Consider the following 19619-nt stretch of genomic DNA (forward strand, 5'->3'; position numbering starts at 1 on the left):
TCAACATCAGACAACCTGATTCAAAAGGACTCTGAGTAAAACCTGAATCAAACCAGAATCAATCATCAATAATCAAACTGTGTTCACTGACAGCAGTTTTCTCAAGTGTCTCTGAGTTCATGTGTTCATCTCCTTCATCCTTCATGTGTTCACAAAGTGGTGAACTCGCTCCATCCTCTATGAACCACTGAGTCTTTCCAGGATGCCCCTTTCATACCCAATCATGATCCTCTCACCTGTGACCAATCAGCCTGTTTACCTGTGGAATGTTCCAAACAGGTGTTTTTGGAGCGTTCCACATCTTTCAGTCTGTGAAACGTGTTGCTGCATCAGATTCACAATAAGAGATATTTACAGAAATCAATGAAGATGATGAGGAAGAACATTCAATACATTGACTTTGAGCTGTTCTCAGGTCAGTTTGTGTCAGAGAGGATCAGATCAGGTGATCACTTCCTGTTTGATTGGTGTTTTCCACAGCGTACCAACATGTCTGCTGTAATAAGTACTAAAGGTTGTATTACTACAGTTTTATTTGTAGTAGTTGTATCAGGTGGAGGTCAGCTGGCTGAAGTTCATGTTCTGGAACAAAGACTAAACTGAGCTTGTTGATGATGGAGATCCCTCCACTGAACTCAACCTGCTGAGCTCTCCTTCACTGGCACAATCAACCTGGAGGTCGTCCCAGGAGCTGACTGTGTCATGAGCTGCTGTCTGAGTAAATCAGGTGCTCAGTACACAAAGACTGCGGCTGCACATTCAATGAAAATCACAGTGGAAATGTGTGCTGCTGTTTGCTCTGCACATCTCGCCTCTAGTGTTACTGTGGTGAAGAACAAAGTTCATCAGTTTGAACATTAAATATCTTTGAAATGAATTCAATGAATGAAAGTTGAAAAGGATTTACAAATCACTGCATTCTGTCTGATTGACATTTCAGAAAGCGTTCTGACTTGTTTGGAATCAGGGTAAAACTTTGACTGTGTGGAAGTTAACTGTGTAAAGTGTGTATCTTTAACACTGATGGCTTCAGCTTCACGTTGCTCAACAGTGTTGATAATCACATCTGGACTTACAGAGCCTTTCTGCAGTTCCTCACAGCTGGAATCAGTCTCTGTCGTCCCTCCACTGATGTGTTGTACTTGTTCAGGTCCAACTCATCCAGAACCTCCTCTGACATCTGCAGCATGTAGGCCAGAGCTGAGCAGTGGATCACAGAGAGTTTCTTCTCTGATCTGTTCTCTGACTTCAGGAACTCTTGGATCTCCTGATGTACTGAGCGGTCGTTCATCTCCATCAGACAGTGGAAGATGTTGATGCTTCTGTCTGGAGAGATACTGGTCTTCTTCTTTTTCAGGTTGCTGATGACTCTCTGGATGATCTCTGGACTGTTGTCTGTTTTACCCAGCAGACGTCCAAAGAGTCTCTGGTTGGATTCCAGAGAGAGGCCATGAAGGAAGCGGACAAATAGGTCCAGGTGACCATTTTTACTTCTCAGAGATTTCATCATGGCTCCCTTCAGGAAGACATCAAGGGTTGAATCAACGTATTTTTGTCCCAGGAAAGCCTTCAGGACCTCTGAGTTCCTGTTGGTGTAACAGTGGAACATGTAGACTGCAGCCAGAAACTCCTGAATGCTCAGATGAACAAAGCAGTAGACTGTTTTCTGGAAGATCACACACTCTCTTTTGAAGATCTCTGTACAAACTCCTGAGTACACCGAGGCCTCAGTCACATCAAGACCACACTGCTCCAGGTCTTCTTGGTAGAACATGATGTTTCCTTTCTCCAGATGTTCAAACGCCAGCCTCCCCAGCTTCACAAGAACTTTCCCATCAGCCTCCGTCAGCTCCTGTGGACTCGTCTCATGTCCCTCATCATACTTCTGCTTCTTCCTCTTTGTCTGAACCAGCAGGAAGTGTGAGTACATGTCAGTCAGGGTTTTGGGCAGCTCTCCTCTCTGGTCTGGAGTCAACATGTGCTCCAGAACTGTAGCAGTGATCCAGCAGAAGACTGGGATTTGACACATGATGTGGAGGCTCCTGGAGGTCTTGATGTGTGAGATGATTCTGCTGGACAGATCTCCATCACTGAACCTCCTCTTGAAGTACTCCTCCTTCTGGGCGTCAGTGAAGCCTCGTACTTCTGTTACCCTGTCAACACATTTAGGAGGGATCTGATTGGCCGCCGCAGGTCTGGAAGTTATCCAGATCAGAGCCGAGGGAAGCAGATTCCCCTCCATGAGGTTTGTCAGCAGCACGTTGACTGATGACTTCTGTGTGACGTCACAAACGAGCTGATTGTTGGTGAAATCCAGTGAAAGTCTGCTTTCATCCAGGCCGTCAAAGATGAACAGAAGCTTACAGACAGCCAGCTGCTCTGCTGTCACCTTCTGTAATGTTGGATGGAAAACACGGAGCAGCCCGAGAAGACTGTACTGCTCATCTTTGATCAGGTTCAGCTCCCTGAACGAAAGCACAACCACCACACTGACATCTTGGTTTTCCGAGCCCTCTGCCCAGTCCAGAGTGAACTTCTGCACCGAGAAGGTTTTTCCAACGCCAGCGACGCCGTTCGTCAGGACCACTCTGATGTGTCTCTGTTGGTCAGGTAAGGCTTTGAAGATGTCCTGGACCTTGATTGGGGTCTCATGGAGGGTCTTCATCTTGGAAGTTGTCTCAAGCTGCCAAACCTCATGTTGGGTATTAACCTCTTCACTCTGTCCCTCTGTGATGAAGAGCTCAGTGTAGATCCTGTTGAGGAGGGTTCCACTTCCTGTTTCATCACTTCCTTCAGTCACACGTTCACATCTCCTCCTCAGACTGATCTTATGTTCATCTAAAACCTCCTGAAGACCACCATTCACTAAAAAAGAGAGAAAATGAGACAAAACAAAGACAATTTGACAATCTGCTGATTATTTTCATGATCAATAAAGAACAATAAAGAAGATATAAAGAAGTGAAGGTTTATCAGTCCACTTTGGGTGAACATCACAAATTCTCCTTCTTGTCTCTCCTCTGACTGTCGCTGTGTGTTTGACTGACAGCAGAGGCGACAGGCTGAGCCTCAGCAGCTCTTCATGTGAACAGATCACTGTGGCTGTTCCTTCCTCCCAGCAAGATTTCAAACTGATCCACTGATCAAATAAAGAAACACACTGCGTTTCATACAGCTGCTTCACAATGAAAGCTTTTGATGGTGGGTGAACACAGAGAGACAAAAAGAGCTCCATGTGTTGATTCAATCAGTTCAGCTGCAGACGTCTCTCTGATCAGCAGTGATGGACACAGGACACCCAGGTGGACGCTAATGTTCACTGCTGTTCCAGTGCGACGATGACGCACGATGACGTTCCAGACGTCAGCATGTAAATATTGTCTGACGTCAGACACAACTGTCAACTCGTCGCACTCCATTTCTATCTCATCCTCATCATCATCATCATCATCATCATCATCACATGAAAGACTTTAAAACCACCATGTTTCCCTGTTTTGACATTGAAGGCAGGTTAAACTTTAATTGAAAACTCTGCATGCATGTGATCATTTTGGTGTGAAAGTGGTTTAATGTTCAAGTCTTCAGCCTGAAAACCCAAAAACTAAACGTGGCTCTTGAAGCAGGTCAGCGTATTTGATGAAGTTCATGTTCTCACATTCTTTCTTGACATTTTTGGTTGGTGTGTTGAATGAACTGATTGTGAGTCTCCAAATAAATGTCATGAGTTGTAGAAGGTCACAGTTTTAAGATGTGTGGATGGACAGTCTTACTTTGTACAGTGCAGGTCTGACTGACTGACTGCAGTTCAGATCTTGTTCTGGGTCTTTTTCCACACTGGGGACAGCAGGAGTCTCCTGGTGAAGCAGACTGGTCCCAGTATGAGGTGATGCACTGTCTGCAGAACCAGTGTCCACAGCTGGTAGAGACTGGATCCTTCAGGACGTCCTGACACAAACCACAGCAGGACGGCGTCTCCTCCACACAAACACGACTCCTCTTCTTCTCTCTGTAAAGACATTTCTTTGTAACTTCAACCATTTGTTGCTTGTTGTTGAAAAATATCCAGATTTGTCCGACAGTCGAGCAGCTCAGATGCTCACAGAGAACAGTGAAAGTGTCCTTACGTTTCTGTTTGAGTTCAACCTTCAGACTGTCATGAAATGATTGTTCCTTTGATTTCAACTCTCCTGCTTTCAAGAACATTCACAAACTGCTCTTCCTGTCTGTCTGTCTGTCTGTCTGTCTGTCTGTCTGTCTGTCTGATTAAACACTGATCTGACTGCAGTTTGTCATTAATACAAACTCAACGCTTCCTGCAGCGACTTCACAGTAAAATCCTTCCATCAAAGAGCCGATCGTGTCCTTTACTGTTTCACACTCACTTTGGCAGCTTAACTTGGGTCAGTTCACTTCAAACTGAGATTGGAAGTCTTCCTTTCTCATGCACTGATCACTTTAACACAAGGACTGTCCATGGATGTTTGTTCTTCACCTTTACCAACAATATATGATGGAGACAATCTCAACTCAAAGCTTCACTTACTGATGACTCAAAGTGTTCATCAAGGTGAGCAAAGCTCTTCTACAAATGACTTTTTACCACATGATGGACAATTATGACACCAGCTGATTCCAGATGCATCTGCTCACAACAGCTGATCTGACGAAGAGTCAAAGCAACAAAATGTTCTGAGGACAATTATGAGGAAATTCACTTCACATGTGAAGCAGATTCTTTCACATTCTGAATAGTTGCAAATGTTTACAGCAACTTCAACGTGAGGCCGAAAACGTCTGAACATCTTCTCCAAGTGTAAATGTTGAAATGGAGCTTCTCAAGAGTTTGGCTGAAGAAATAAAATAAGGTCGATCTTAGTCTGAAACTCTATCTGCAGGAAGAGTTCTGCATCGTCAACATGAATCTTGTGCAGAGGATTTTGTCTTCATCCTCAATGCATCATCTTCCATCAGGTCAGTTTACAGTAAAAACAGGGTCTTACTTTGAGTCTGAGGGTCCAGGTTCATTCCTGAGGTTTGGAGGTTCATCTTTGGACCGGTCGCTCTTCATGGACAGACAGCTGGACACTGGACACTCTGCTCTCTGTCTGCTGTCCTCAACTCTGCAAACACCAACATGTTTTTCTTGGTTCACATGAATCCTTGATCAATTCTCTGATGAAAGCCATTTCTGAAGCTCTAAACACACAAACTGCTGCTACTGTCCATAATGAGGAGCTGTGAAGTCTGAATCAGTCTTAGATTAGATCACAGCTTTTCTAGGTGACTGACAGCTGTCACAGCTTCTAAGATGAAGATGCTGCCAATGATTTCTCTTCATGTCACTAAAGGTTGGTTGAATTTAGGCTGCAAAGACATTTTAGTCACATTTTTAATCTACAAACACAAAATCAAAACAATGAAAACACGACATCAGCAGAAGAAACTGGAAGTCAGTCAGAGAAATGAGTTAATAGCAGTTTTCTTACTTTGAGTCTGAGGGTCCAGGTTCATTACTGAGGTTTGGAGGATGACCTTTGGACCGGTCGCTCTTCACAGACAGACAGCTGGACACTGGACACTCTGCTCTGTCCTCCTCTTCCTCCACACAAACACTCATCTTCTGGTCTGAAGTCAGTCTGAGAGGTGAAACAGTGACACTGACGGTGAGCTCAGAACACAAGAAGCAACAAACAAGTGTGTTCAAGAAACTGACACACACACACACACACACACACACACACACACATACGATCAGTAATCAATCACTTCACTCCACAGTAGTTTAGTATTTGGGCCAAAAGACCAAAACAGATGCAGCGTTTCCCTGGACTCTCCACAAAAGCTCAAACTTTCATCAATGTTTTTCTTCAATTTCTGTGACTAGTTGGATAAAATAAGTGAAATATTTCTAATGAAACTTCTTTGACCTTGTTAGTATTAAAAATCTCTCCAACAATCGTGGACCGATGTGACAAAGCAGCAGGAGGACTCGTCATGTTTTGCTGGAAGGGTTTCTGGATCGTCTTATTCTGAGCTCGCCGTGAAAAACACCTTTCAGCAGCAGCTGCCTCAGTAATATCCCACAGTAAAGGCTGACGGCCATTTCCCCGATGACCTTTAATCAGAGAACACCTGAGGGCATCGAACACAGCTCAAAGTCCTCTGGTGAAACAGGGACTCCACAGTGCCAAATTCATTCAACATAATTAGAAAGTCGACCGTGTTGGTTGAAGAACCGACTGAGCAACACAATATTATTATTAGACCGCTGCTGTAAAAAACAGATTTATGTTTCTATAAAATACTTCGATTGTTCCACATAAAAACCAGTGAGGAGTAAATTCATGCTGGGAGATCAAGGACCACGCCAGCAGCACTTGTCTATGAAATGAAGAGTTTAGGGGATTCTGTCAGCGTTATAAGATCACAGCAACATCAACTTCAGACCACCACCTGAGGAGAACACGTGATGGGAATAAGGTTCCATGAGGAACCCCACACTTGAAGTAACACCAAGTCCAATTCATTCTGAAGGTGTGCTTCAGTTCGCTGAAGTCCAGAAAATGGAAGCCAGGAGCAGGAAGTGATGTCACTGCCATAAACGTGTCCATGCAGCCGACAGAGGTCACGAATGGATCCTCAGGTCGACGCCTCCGACGTCTCTGCTGCAGGACGCAGACATTCAGCTGGAGTTGACTAAACATGGCAGAGAGTGAGGACGGAGAGGAGCTGATCCTGAGGGAGTCCACGTTTTTACTCTTTGTCTGTCTAAACTGAGCACGACCTGCTGAAACCAGTTCAAGGAAGTAACACACAATCTGTAGCTCTGACACACACACACACACACACACACACACACACACACACACACACACAGAGTTTACAGTACAGTAAATCCAGCCATCAGTTCACCTGGTCAGCTGCTTGTTTTCTCGGCTTTCACTTGGTTTCCTGTTTATTCTTCAGCCAATCATGACTTTGTGTCCACAGCTGAGTCAAACTGTTGACTTCATTCTAACATGTCTGTCCTCTACAGTCCACAGGCAGAAAACGGACTCACACTTTAACAGTGAACTCATGAAAATGTTGGATTGACACTCACCCTGCCTCAGACTTCAGCTCTGCTCCGTCTGCTCGGTCACTCAAAATGGAGTCTGAGCTGTTTTTCACTTTACTTTCACTTTCAGGGTTCCTCCCTGTTCACTCATATGAGCCTGGATCAGTGTTGCTCCTCCTCTCTCCATTTACAGGAAATCAGCTGAGTCTCTCTGTGTGCTGCTCACAGATCAGATGTGTTTCTGAGTGTTTATGTTGACCTGAACAGCCTGAATTTAAAGGCTTCAGTGTTTAAATGTTGAAATCATGTTTAGTTGAAGTTCCAGCTGAACGTGTTTTTACAGACTGACAGGAAACACAAACTCTTCATCTCAGCTCATTTTCAGCAGTCAGCAGTTAGTTTTTTGGATGATTTATTGACTCTTTGTGGCCAAATCATCTTCTCCATGTGTTCAGGTTCATGTCAGATGGCGCTGTGTTCTGCGCCGCCTGCTGCAGTCGCTCCGTCGTTTTCGTCCCTTCTCGTTCGCTTCGTGTGTTTTCCTTCTTTTCGTTCGTTCGTTTCGTGTGTTTTCGTTCTTTTCGTGTGTTTTCGTTCCTTTTCGTTTGTTTCGTGTGTTTTCGTTCGTTTCGTGTTTTCCTTCTTTTCGTTCGTTTCGTGTGTTTTCGTTCCTTTTCGTTTGTTTCGTGTGTTTTCCTTCTTTTCGTTCGTTTCGTGTGTTTTCGTTCGTTTCGTGTGTTTTCGTTCCTTTTCGTTCGTTTCGTGTGTTTTCCTTCTTTTCGTTCGTTTCGTGTGTTTTCGTTCGTTTCGTGTGTTTTCCTTCTTTTCGTTCGTTTCGTGTGTTTTCGTGTGTTTTCCTTCTTTCTTTCTCTCTTTGCTGCTCACTGTGTCGCAGACTGTTACCGACGTGTGTGTGCGGCGGACAGAGACGCGGAGCGGGAAGGAGCAGTGAGGAGGGACTGCGCAGTTTGTGGAGGAGAAGCGGCGTCATCCGGACACGTGACCGTTCACGAGCGCGTCTGCAGCCCGGACATCGAGCTGCTGGCTGTGAGGACGCGGCCTTGTCGTTTGCCTCGAGCTAAACTGAACAAACTGTTTATTGTTTGCATTAGTTTTTCATCTGCAGCTCACGTTTCTTCTTCTTCACGGCTCTTCTCTCTCTGTAAGAACTGATGTTAATACTTGTTTTATTTTAGTTTTTATTTTAGTTTTAAGAACTCTTTTCTCTCTGTTTGCGTGTCTGTTTAACCTGCTGCTGCAACAGAAGAATTTCACAAATTGGGATCAGTAAAGTCTAAGTCTGAGTCGAAGTTTAAGTCTGAGTCTAAGTCTAAGTCTAAGTTTAAGTCTAAGTCTAAGTCTGAGTGTGCAAACTTCCCTGCTCTGCCGAGTTCGGGGCGTCACCGTCGCAACACCGAACGTCACCGGAAAGACCCGAGTAGTCCCGAAGGACGAGAGACAAGTTATGTGTAGCGTGCTGCGCACGTCTTGTTCAGAAGAGACAGCGCTAAACAACGGGTTTGTGGCCATCCATGTCGTTATTTGCTGTTGTGCGTGAGTACAAAGTATGTTCGCATTTGTTGTTATTATGTGTTGTAACGCGCCACCATACCTGATGCACGTTCTCGCCCACGGACTTTTTTTCTAAGTTACGTATGTTGCTACGGGCCGGTAGTGCGTCCGTCCTTATCCATGTGTGTGTTTTAACCGTGTGGGTCTGTTGTGGTTGAGTGTTTCATGCATGGATGATTGCAATATCTGACGATATTTATGTTACGTTGTGTGTTGGATTGTAATGATGCAGCCTGAAGCGCCCCCGTGCGGCCATTAAGAAGTATTAATAGACCAAAGTTGTTGTTTTACTGCGTTCTTTGTGTGCTATCATTCGTGTGTTTATCTTACAGACATGTTAATAGCTGTATTGTGTATTTATTCCATACTTTAGGAAACCACAACATAAAGCAATACAAGCATCCTGCACCTTGTTCATGTGTGGAACTAATAAAGAGGAAGAACAAAACTCTCTGGACTAGCTGCAGTTTTTCTGACCGAAAACTAAGGCCAGACTGTGTACGCCAGCATCCAACATACATTTCACACTGAGTCTAAGTTTAAATCTGTCTGAGTTTTAGTCTTAGTCTAAGTCTGAGTCTAAGTTTAAGTCTGAGTCTAAGTCTGAGTCTAAGTTTAAGTCTAAGTCTGAGTCTGAGTCTAAGTTTAAGTCTAAGTCTGAGTCTTAGTCTAAGTTTAAGTCTGAGTCTAAGTTTAAGTCTAAGTTTAAGTCTGAGTCTAAGTTTAAGTCTGAGTCTAAGTCTGAGTCTAAGTTTAAGTCTAAGTCTGAGTCTTAGTCTAAGTTTAAGTCTGAGTCTAAGTTTAAGTCTAAGTTTAAGTCTGACTCTGAGTCTAAGTTTAAGTCTGAGTCTAAGTCTTTTGTGTCAGGGTTGAAGTCATGTTTGCAGGATGTCACTTTGTTTGATTTACTCATTTATTGGTGAGAAGTCTCAGATTTTTCAGACATTTTTCTGACGCTCTCAGATTCAGCAAATCTTTTCACGTCATGTTAAATCTGTTTTCTGTGTTTTGACACCTGGTGTGTGCGGTGACGTGTATTTAGCTGCTTGTTGTTTTGTCTTTGCTCTTCACGTCGTTCGAGCCTTGTCGGCCCGTTTGTTCGTGAAACGCTGAAAACGTAATCTGTTGATTCAAATACAAGCCTCCACACGTCAGCTGTCGTCACGTCAGCGTGTCCGTCCATCCACCCGTCCTCACCAGGTCTGACAGCTCATCATCGTCTTTGGTTGACAGCAGGAAGACGAACGTGCAGAAATCAAATCTGAGACATGAAGCCAGTTCAGCACATTCAGAGACAGAGTTTCCAATAATCAATCAGAATGAAGGATTTCTTCCTCAGGCTGAAAATCAGATTTTCTCTTCTAACAGTTTCTCATTTTCATGATCATTTCTAACAAATCACTTCGTTCTTCCCAGTAAAAACTACATTTCTCCATAATTTCTTCACCGACACACGAAGCCTTGAAGCTGCCTGAGTGAAGCAGCTGAAGCGACGGGGCTGCAGGTTCAACGACAGGTGAAGAAAGACGGACAGCACGTGATTCACACACCTTTCCTTAATACGAGCTTTATTGCTTTTCTTATTGGGTTGAATACAGAACAGGTTTACATCTCCTGACTGTCAAACTGTCCTGTTTGACTAACAGCGAGGGGGGAGTGTGTGTGTGTGTGTGTGTGTGTGTGTGTGTGTGTGTTGGAGGAGGTTTGACATCTCTGCGACGTTCCCTTTGACCTCTGACCTGTGACCAGGACAGGAAGTTACAGCAGGGTTAAACCAAGAGAACAGAAAAGGTCTGAACCAAAACGTCCGAGCGAGAGGGAGAACGGAGCCAAGACGTCGACCATGTTCTGCCTTCAAAACGCCAAAATCCAAAGACACCTTCAGTCTGCGAGCTGACGAGCAGTTCACAGTCAAGTGCTGAACGTAGTGATTGACAGTTCTGAGTCATCAGCAAAAAACACAAAACAATCAGGACCTGGAAAGAACAAGGTGCAACTCAGGAAATAAGAACATGGAGCATTTTGAATAATGGATTTGTGAAAGACCCTGAGAGCGAGATTACATATATTTATATATTTATATATATATATATGTGTGTGTGTGTGTGTGTGTGTGTGTGTGGCGCGAGAAGAGATGGAAGAAGGAGAAATCATCCATAATCAAACAAATTAGATGAACATGCAAAAAAAAGCTAAGCTAAAAGTCACCCTTTAACTGAACACAATGGATTTTCACAGTTTTATATGCTTTTATACGTCATAGAGAAAAAATAAACAAGGAAATCATTTCTCAGCCAAACTACAAATAAACAACAACAACAACAGAACCGAGAGACGCGCACGTCTGTCCTCACCTCATACACAGGAGGTCTACATAAAGCTTTTTGGATTCAGAGGGATTCTTATCGCCAGTCCGATTCGCAGCCAGCCCGCCGCGTCTACGGCAAGCCGGTGAGTCCACAACACAAACCATCAGTTCCTCAAAACAGCTCTGCAGCATAAATGTGATATTTTTAATACATGGCTTCTTCTCAAGTCACTGTCGAAACTAACTCACACACACACACACACACAGACACACAGACACACAGACACGCACGCACGCACGCACACGCACACACAGACACACACACACACACACACACACACACACACACACACACACACACACACACACACACCTGGGCTCCAAATAAATACATTTAAAAACAGTCGATGTGCATTCGAATGAAGTCCAGTATTCATATGGCCGCGCACGCGCGCACACGGACGCACGCACACACACACACACACACACACACACACACACACACGCACACACACAGTCAGACGTACATTAATGCATATTCCCGGGGGACAGGGACGAACAGATGGAGCTGACGGAGCTCAGAGAGAGAGTTTCTTCACAGACGTGGAAAATTAAAAAGGACAAACTTTTAAGTCGACTTTAACGCCTCGTTAGTTCAACGTACTTTGCGCTCTTCGTCTCGTGAGTCGGAGTCTGTCAGAGATCAGTGGAGAGCTGTCGCTGAGTGAAGGCCATTGGCAGATCAGCCGCTCAGCAGCAGCCTGTGTCCACCAGCACATGTCAGCGTTACACCTGGTTTTGGGGACAGATTTAAAGGCGCCGTCACAAAACGGACACGTTCAGCTTCACAATAATCTCATTTCATCATCGAGTTCATTTTTCAGGTTCAGCTTTTGTGGATTTTGACGTGCAGCCAGGCTTTAACCTGCTGACAGTCTGACCAACAGCTGACTGCTTAGACACGCTGACCTCTGAGGAAACAGAACGCAGAGGCTGACGTGGAGATTATTGGCTGTGTGGCATCACGTCCTTTTTAAAACCCTCCTCAGTCGGAGCGTGCTAGCAGTCGGGAATCAGCGGCATGGAAACCTTCACGGAAGTTGTGTGAACTTATCGTCCCATTAGCAGACTCCTAGCACGTTAGCTCACGGCCCATCGGCGCTGGGATCCGGTACGCAGATACACCGAGATGAGTCTTCAAACACGTTGGCGCCACGTGCTGCGACTCAAACCTGTCCACCTCTGGAGTCCTGAACCTGTCCGACTCACTGCAGACTCAAATCAACGTCTGTGCTTTCTGCAGGCCTTCAGTGATTGGATGTGATCGGTCAGGGTCTAAAGTTTGAGGTATGAAAGTTAAGACAAACCAGCGGAAACTCTCTTGCTCTCTGTCTCTCTTGATTGTGTCGCGATATTCCACTGTAGTAGTACTAGTAGTAGAAGTAGTAGTAGTAGTAGTTTTGGAAGTTGTTAGTGCCAGTTCACAGCAGCGTCCAGTCAGCCAGCTCAGTCGCGGTTGTTCAATATTTCTCGCCTTTTGGCCGACTGAGCGAGCGAGCGCTGCCTTACAGTTCCGTTATGAGCCGCTGAGGTTCGATTTGTTTTTGATTATGAGGTTGCTTTATATAAAAAACAGAAAGGAAAATGTACAAGAAGAAAAATTAGCTATATTGATCTTCACACAAGAAATGAAAAGACACATACACACTACCCGTCCCCTCTGGTCGCGACATCAGGACCAATAATCGATCGTTCCTGTGCTGGAAGTGTCCGGTCAGGTTGGTGCAAGGGGGTGGAGTTAGCCCTTTGATGTGTTTGTTTGTGTGTGCAGGAGGGTAATACAGTTCACTCACACACCCCAACCAACCAACCATCCATCCATCCATCCATCCATCCATCCATCCATCCGTCCGTCCATCCATCCGTCCCTTCACCCTGTCATCTACCTCATTCTTGGAATTACTATGATTCAAGTGAGGGATTTAGTTTAAAAAACGTTTTTTCCATTTGAAAATTACAACTGATTGTCTCTAACGTCAATTCATGACCACGTGTCTTCAGGTATCTGAGAACCTCAGTGGTTTAAGGTTTGACGGTTCACTTTAGGCGTTTCCAAACAACACAGCTGAAGTAAATGTCACGTAAAAATGAAAGTTTATTAGCTCTTCAGTTTGTCTCTCAGTAGACTGGAACAAGAAAGCGTCTTATGGACTTCACACAGCAGGAGATGGGGCCAAGTAGGCACAAACAGTTCTAAAGCGGTCCAGGGCCAACTCAAGAAACTAAGATAATACTGAAAGATGACTAGCTAAACCTGCGCTTTACTAGAAATGCTGTTAACCAACTATGGTGTGATGTGTTAGCTTGATGAACTTGTCTGCTCTGGTCAGTTAGCTTTTACTAGCATGTGTTTTTACCCTGCCATTGATATCTCAGGGCCCACTAAGCAAAGCTCGGGCTACTGTTAAGAGCTAGCTAGTGCTAACTGACCACAACTAGTTATCCCAGCTAACTGGTATCATGGTTAACTTATCTGCTCAGTCAGTTAGCCCTAGTTAGCATGTCTTTTCAGCCTGTGGCTGATATCTAGGGGCCCACTGTGCAAAGCTCCGGCTAATGTTAAGAGCTAACTAGCACTAACTGACCATACCAGAGCAATTAACCAAATTCAAGCATCAGTAGCTCGATAATCTCGTCTGGTCTGGTCCTTGCTTGCTTGTGTGAGCCTGTGGCCGGTTTAGCCAACACAGGCTAATAGCTACAGCTAGCTAGTATTAGCCCGTTTGGGCCATTGTGCAAGCTAAGCTAAGAACAGCTTTACCATGTTAGCCTTGGCTAGCTGCCCCACGTTAATGAGTTAGCCCGGACTAGCTCTGACTTGACCCACAGTGGAAACAGGCTAGCAAAGAGTTAGCCTTGCTAGCCGTGTTTAGGAAGACACAGGATTTGAAGGGTTGCCCACAGAGCTGATCTTTTGCTGTTTTCACGGTTGCAGTTAAAAAGCAGAGGCTGAGGTAAACTGAACCTGGGTCACGTGTTAGCCGCGATACATATTAGCACGCTGGAGGCCCTGTAGTAAACCCTAAATGAACACTAGGGGGCAATGATGAGAGACAGGTGGGAGTCACACATTCGCACACACACAAAAAAAATTGATTTGTTCAGTTCTAAAAAAAAAAAATCCACAAAAGAAAGAAGAATTCCCCTCCCGGCACCTAAATGTCACTGATAATCACACTCACAAAAACAAAATACTCGAGCGTCACGTGCCACATGTTGAGCTCTCTGTACACACATGGAATCAACTGAGAATGATTATGAATGAGAAATTATTAACACACAAACCAACTCACAGGGTGGCGTTGAGGGATAAAAGGATCAATAGTGTGATGAGTTTAAAAAAACAACATGACAAACCCAAACTGATCAACACTATCCGCCCTCTCAGGACTTCTTCTTCACGCAGAAATCCGGTGAATGTTTTCATGTGTTTTCTGAGAGACGGGGGTCGATGTGAAGTGAGCCGAAAGAACGACGAGGCGCCGCCTTTCTGTGTTTTCCAGTTACAAAAAGTTTCCGTTGTCACACAGCGAGAGACGACCACCAGCCCTCGACGGAAGGCATCGCTTGCTGGTGAAGCCGAGTGCGACCAGCCGCCGCCGCCAGGCCAGATCCATCCAAAAATATCTGAACTGCTGGTAAACTGTGGAAACCCTGACGAGTCTGCTCTCAAACCCAAACCTGGTTCAAATCCTCAACCTGGATCGTTCCGTCTCTGCCGTGCGCTTTAAATACAGAAGACACGCGGACGTGGACAGTCCATCTCAGTCTTTGTCTCCGCGTCTCCGAAGTTGATCGTCAATTCTCAAACAGAATCTAGAACGATAATAAATCATAACTTTATTCTTTTTATTGCTGAAATATAGATTCCCCGCACAAAAAATAGTAATGCAAATCATTGTCACCATAAAAAGCTATAAAAATTAGATCCGTCCTCCGTAATAATGCAGATAAAGATATAGCAAAAAACATCTCTTAGAAGTAGGACTAGTAGTAAGGCACTTCAAGAAAACGAGGTTTTCGTCTTTCTTTCCATCAAAAAAGTTTTCTGGGCTGGTTTTTGCATCATCATCATCATCATCATCATCATCATCATCATCATCATCAGTGATGGTGTGGCGTCCGTCCGTCCGTCCGTCGTATGGCACTGTGGTGACGTTGGTTTAGACAGCGGGAGAGTTTCTCCTCAGTCTACCCCGACCAGAGGAGGCTCTCCGTTGGGCAGGATGTGCTCCAGAGGGGGCTTGGCATGGATCTCCAGCAGCCCCTGGATGAAGCCCTCTGCGGGGGCAGCTGCCGCGGACTCCGCTGGCGGAGAGCTGGAGGATGAGGGAGAGGGGTCTTTGGAGGGGTTTGATTCGGGCGTTGACTTCAGGTCGCCGGCGGAGGAGTCGTCGCCGGCAGTCGTCTCGGTGTCAGTAGCTTGTTGGCTGGCCGTCGTGTCAACAGAAGGTTGTTCAGTCGTAGAGTTTGCTGAAAGTTCCGTTTTTCGCTCGGCGTCCGGTTCTTCAGATGTGACGGCGGCCGGAGGTTCTGCTTGTTCTTCCTCCGCCGGGGCCGATTCTGCTCCGTCATCCTCCTCGCCCTCCTCTTTGACGTCCTCCTCCTCCAGCTCCTTGACCCCCGCGGCGCCGCTGCCACACTCGCTCTCGTTCTCTGAGGGCGGGCAGGTGGAGGTCGGGGTCGGGGCGCAGGAGTCTCCGTCCTCGCTGGCGTCGTCGTTCCCGGCCGAGGCTCCGTCGGCTCCGCGGGGCTTCAGGTGGATCCTTTGGTGGCGAACCAGGCTGTGTTTCAAGGTGAAAGTCCTCTCGCAGGTTTGACACTGGTAGGGCCGCTCACCTGGAGGGACACAGAGGGACGACCACGGTTTATTCTCAGAACTTCAACCCAAAACACGCAGAAGAAGAAAACGTCAAGCCTAAAAGTTCTGCTCGAATAACCGAGACGTGCAGGACAAAAGACAGCTGTGGGACGTCCTTCAAATGATAATAAACAAAACAAAATCACAGAAATAATCCAAATAAACTAAACGAAGCATTTAAACATTAAAATAAATACAGTGAAAATTAATCAAATGAACATGGTCGCGAATTTTAAGGAAGAACAAATAATATGAAAACTAAATAAAATAAAAGGAAAACATTTAAATAAACAAAAATAAAGCTGAAAATAAAAGAAAAATAAAATCATGTCATAAGAATAAAAAACAAAATGCTTTGATGAAGTAAACCATCGAAATGTAAACAGATACAAACGTTAAAATTTAAAACAAGAAAGAAAACGGCAGCAAAAAATGAATGAATGAATGTCTGAACGAACGACTGAATAAATGAGTGAACGCCTGAATGGATGAACACCTGAATGAATGAATGAATGAACGTCTGAATGAATGCGTGAACGTCTGAATGACCGACTGAATGGATGAATGACTGAATGAATGAACGTCTGAATGAACATCTGAATGAATGAATGTCTGAATGTATGAATGAACGTGTGAATGAATGAATGAATGAATGAACATCTGAATGAATGCGTGAATGTCTGAATGACCGACTGAATGGATGAATGACTGAATGAATGAACGAATGAACGTCTGAATGAATGTCTGAATGAATGAATGTCTGAATGAACATCTGAATGAATGGATGAATGACTGAATGAATGAACGAATGAACGTCTCAATGAATGTCTGAATGAATGAATGTTTGAATGTATGAATGAACGTGTGAATGAATGCGTGAACGTATGAATGAACGTGTGAATGAACGTCTGAATGAATGAGTGAACGTCTGAATGAACGTCTGAATGACTGAATGAACGTCTGAATGAATGAGTGAACGTGTGAATGAACGGATGAATGAATGACCGACCTGTGTGTGACCTCATGTGCCGGGTCAGGTCCTGCAGAGACCAGAACCTTTTGCCGCAGACGTTACAGATCTTCTTCCTCTTGTCGACTCGTCTTCCTGATGTCTCTCCTCCTTCTAAACTCTTTGGTTCTGACGCCTCCTCATCGCTTCTCTCCTCCTTCTCCTTCTCCTCTTCCTCTGACTCCCCGCTCTCTCCTCCCTCGCTCTCGCCTCCCCTGACTCCTCCTTCCTCCTCCTCCATCTCTGCCTCTCTCTTCTGCTCCTCCTCTTTCTCCTCCTCTGTCGGTTTGGCTGCGTGGCTCTCTGTCGCCTCCTCTTTCACCGGCGGGCTCTCCTCCACAGGCGCCGGAGTCGGCGTCTCCTCGGAGAGGTGCGCCCTCTCGTGGCGAGCGAGGGTGGTGGCGTAGCGGAAGCTCTTCTGACACACTCGGCAGACGTGTTTGTACTCCGGCTGCTGCTTCACCACAGGGCTGCTGGAGGAGGAGGAGGAGGAGGAGGAGGGCGTAGCGCTCTTCTCCTTTTCTTGGCTCTCTGTTGCTGCTTGGGGAGCAGAGGTAGAAGATGTGGAGGATGAGGAGCAGGAGGAGGATGAAGGCTGGGAGGGCTGTTCTTCCTGAGCGGGGCCGGAGGACGTGGACAGCTTGAAGTCGATCAGCTTCTTGCCGAAGTTCAGGTCCAGACTTTTGTTGCTGTGGCAGTCGTCATCGTCCGCGCTCTCCACCTGAGCAGAGACCAAAACACTTCGAATAAGAGCGGGTCTGCTGTGGAGGACGAGTCTGACCCCTGACCTGCTGCGTGTGGACACCGGGGGCTCTGCCTCACCTTTGTGCCGCTGCTCTGTGGAGGCTGTTTTCCCTCTGCTGCGCTGCTCTCTGGCGCCCCCTGCTGCTCCGGCGGCTCTGTGGTTTCTGTCTCCTGCTGCTGTGCTGGACTTCCACCTTCAACACATGAGACCAGAAATAATTCTTTACATTCCAGGTGTCCATCTTCAGCGTGACGGCGACAAACGCCAAATAAAACCTGGAAATTTAGCGAAAGTTAAAGTCCCTGTGATGCAGTGTTTGAATGAAAACACATTATTTACTCCACTGACCGATTAATTGATCTATAAACTGTCAGAAAATGGTGGAAGCAGAGAACGAGCTGACGATCAGAGCTGCTGCTGATTGATGGCTGTCGTCCGACTAATCGATCGACGGACAGGCGGCTTCAGTTCTCTGATTCTAATGACTAACCGTGGCTCGCTCTCTGGGTGGCGCTCGCTGTCGTCGGCCCCACCTCTTGTGGTTTGGAGGGGGAGGGACTATCCACGGTGGGGGTGGAGCCTGAGTCTGCGGCGGCGCTGAGATCTTGTGCCTCTGGCGCTACCTGCTCGGTCTCAGACTGACTCTCTGTGGAACAACGCAACACAATCAGTACAGGCGATACAGTGAGCGCACACAGGTGAGGTGAATGTAAGAGTCATGAGGTCATTTCCAGGTTAGTCACAAAGAAAAAACAGAACTTTATTTAAACAGCACATTACAAAAACACTGAGAATTAAAACTGGGTGATTCAAATATGAACTGCGGGTAAAAGTCTGAACAGGCGACATTGAACGCCTCGTTCTCACCTGCACTCTCGTGCGATCCTTCATCTCCGTCTTTCTTGACGAGGGCGCCGTTGCGTCGCAGCGTCCGGTGAGTCACGCCGTGTTTCCTCAGCAGGTGGCGCTCACAGTTGGACTTGGTGGAGAAAAAGGCATCGCACTTGGGACAGGGGAAAGGCTTTTGACCTGAACGAAGGCGAAGGACAACATTTGTTCAAGTTTTCTCTGAACTTTATTGATAACAAACAGAACGAATCTGGTGACGCAGGAGCAGAAGTACTGCTGTGTTGCTGAGTGTGTGTGTGTGTGTGTGTGCGTGCGTGTGTGTGTGCGTGTGTGTGTGTGTGCATGTGCGTGCGTGCGTGCGTGTGTGCGTGTGCGTGCGTGCGTGCGTGCGTGTGTGTGTGTGTGTGTGTGCGTGTGCATGTGCGTGTGTGTGTGTGTGCGTGCGTGCGTGCGTGTGTGTGTGTGTGCGTGTGTGCGTGTGTGTGTGTTACCGGTGTGTGTCAGCATGTGTCTCTGCAGGGAGCTGGCCCAGGGGAACACTCGGGGGCAGAAGGGGCAGGTCATCTTCTGGACTGAGTTGGAGTAGGCGTTCTTCTTTCCTTTGGACTGCGGCGCCACGGCCGACGCCGCGCTCTTCACCTCCTCCTTCGCTCCTCCCTCTTTCTCCTCTGCTCCTCCAGCTCTGTCATCTGTTCACAGGGAGGGTTTTGAATTAAGCCTCTTTTCCTCATCACTTTGTTTTTCCACTCAGACGCTCTGTAAGGCGTCCCTCCTCCTACCTCTCTTTCCTGCCAGGTCGGCGGCTCCGGTCTGCAGGTAGGTGCTGAACTTGTTGGCGTCGGTGGTGGCGAGCATCTTCTCCACGCTGGCGAACTCCCCGCTGGACTCCAGGTCGATGCCGCCGCCGCTCACGGCCTTCTCCTTCACTGTCAGGGCAGCAGGCTTCTTCCTGGAGCGCTTCCTGCAGGACAGAGAGGACGAGGACGGCACGTTAGAGGTTCACTTCCTTTACTTTGGCGCCATCTAGTGGTAGACTATGCCTGCTGCAAGTTCACAAACTAAATGTGCTCTTGAGCCTTTATTAGATACTCTGTCAGCTGACGGTTTGTCCTGACATTAACTTCGATTGTGTTTAACTGATCAATAGCACAGTGA

At 46.3% G+C, this 19619-nt stretch overlaps 2 protein-coding genes across 5 annotated transcripts in view; both read right to left on the reverse strand.

Moving 5' to 3' along the window:
• Positions 1–1072: 1072 nt before the first annotated feature.
• Positions 1073–7407, reverse strand: LOC143339925 (protein NLRC3-like). Its single transcript, XM_076761484.1, has 5 exons — positions 6916–7407; positions 5490–5639; positions 5004–5123; positions 3774–4009; positions 1073–2865 (listed from the first exon to the last, which is right to left on the reverse strand). Exons 2-5 carry the CDS (start codon positions 5618–5620, stop codon positions 1073–1075), a joined length of 2280 nt encoding a protein of 759 aa, XP_076617599.1. The 5' UTR covers positions 5621–5639; positions 6916–7407.
• A 2756-nt stretch (positions 7408–10163) lies between these two features.
• Positions 10164–19619, reverse strand: part of rreb1a (ras responsive element binding protein 1a) — a 59143-nt gene continuing 49687 nt past the window's right edge. For all 4 annotated transcript variants that reach the window (XM_076760908.1, XM_076760909.1, XM_076760911.1 and 1 more), the window contains 7 exons: positions 19244–19425; positions 18956–19153; positions 18483–18644; positions 18106–18261; positions 17693–17808; positions 16871–17591; positions 10164–15839 (listed from right to left, as the gene is read on the reverse strand). In XM_076760908.1, coding sequence (XP_076617023.1) covers positions 15187–15839; positions 16871–17591; positions 17693–17808; positions 18106–18261; positions 18483–18644; positions 18956–19153; positions 19244–19425 — 2188 coding nt within the window. In that variant the 3' untranslated portion in view covers positions 10164–15186. The remainder of the gene's footprint in view (positions 15840–16870; positions 17592–17692; positions 17809–18105; positions 18262–18482; positions 18645–18955; positions 19154–19243; positions 19426–19619) is intronic.

This window comes from Chaetodon auriga, chromosome 21 (assembly GCF_051107435.1).
Source record: "Chaetodon auriga isolate fChaAug3 chromosome 21, fChaAug3.hap1, whole genome shotgun sequence".
NCBI classification, from domain to species: Eukaryota; Metazoa; Chordata; class Actinopteri; order Chaetodontiformes; family Chaetodontidae; genus Chaetodon; species Chaetodon auriga.

Bases quoted from the DNA above. Each gene is read 5' to 3' on its own strand.
- LOC143339925 (XM_076761484.1), bottom strand. From the start codon at position 5,620: ATGAGTGTTTGTGTGGAGGAAGAGGAGGACAGAGCAGAGTGTCCAGTG. The intron at 5,124-5,489 runs GTAAGAAAACTG...TGGTGTTTGCAG, and splicing joins CCTGGACCCTCAGACTCAAA to AGTTGAGGACAGCAGACAGA. The intron at 4,010-5,003 runs GTAAGACCCTGT...ATGTCTTTACAG, and splicing joins CCTGGACCCTCAGACTCAAA to AGAGAAGAAGAGGAGTCGTG.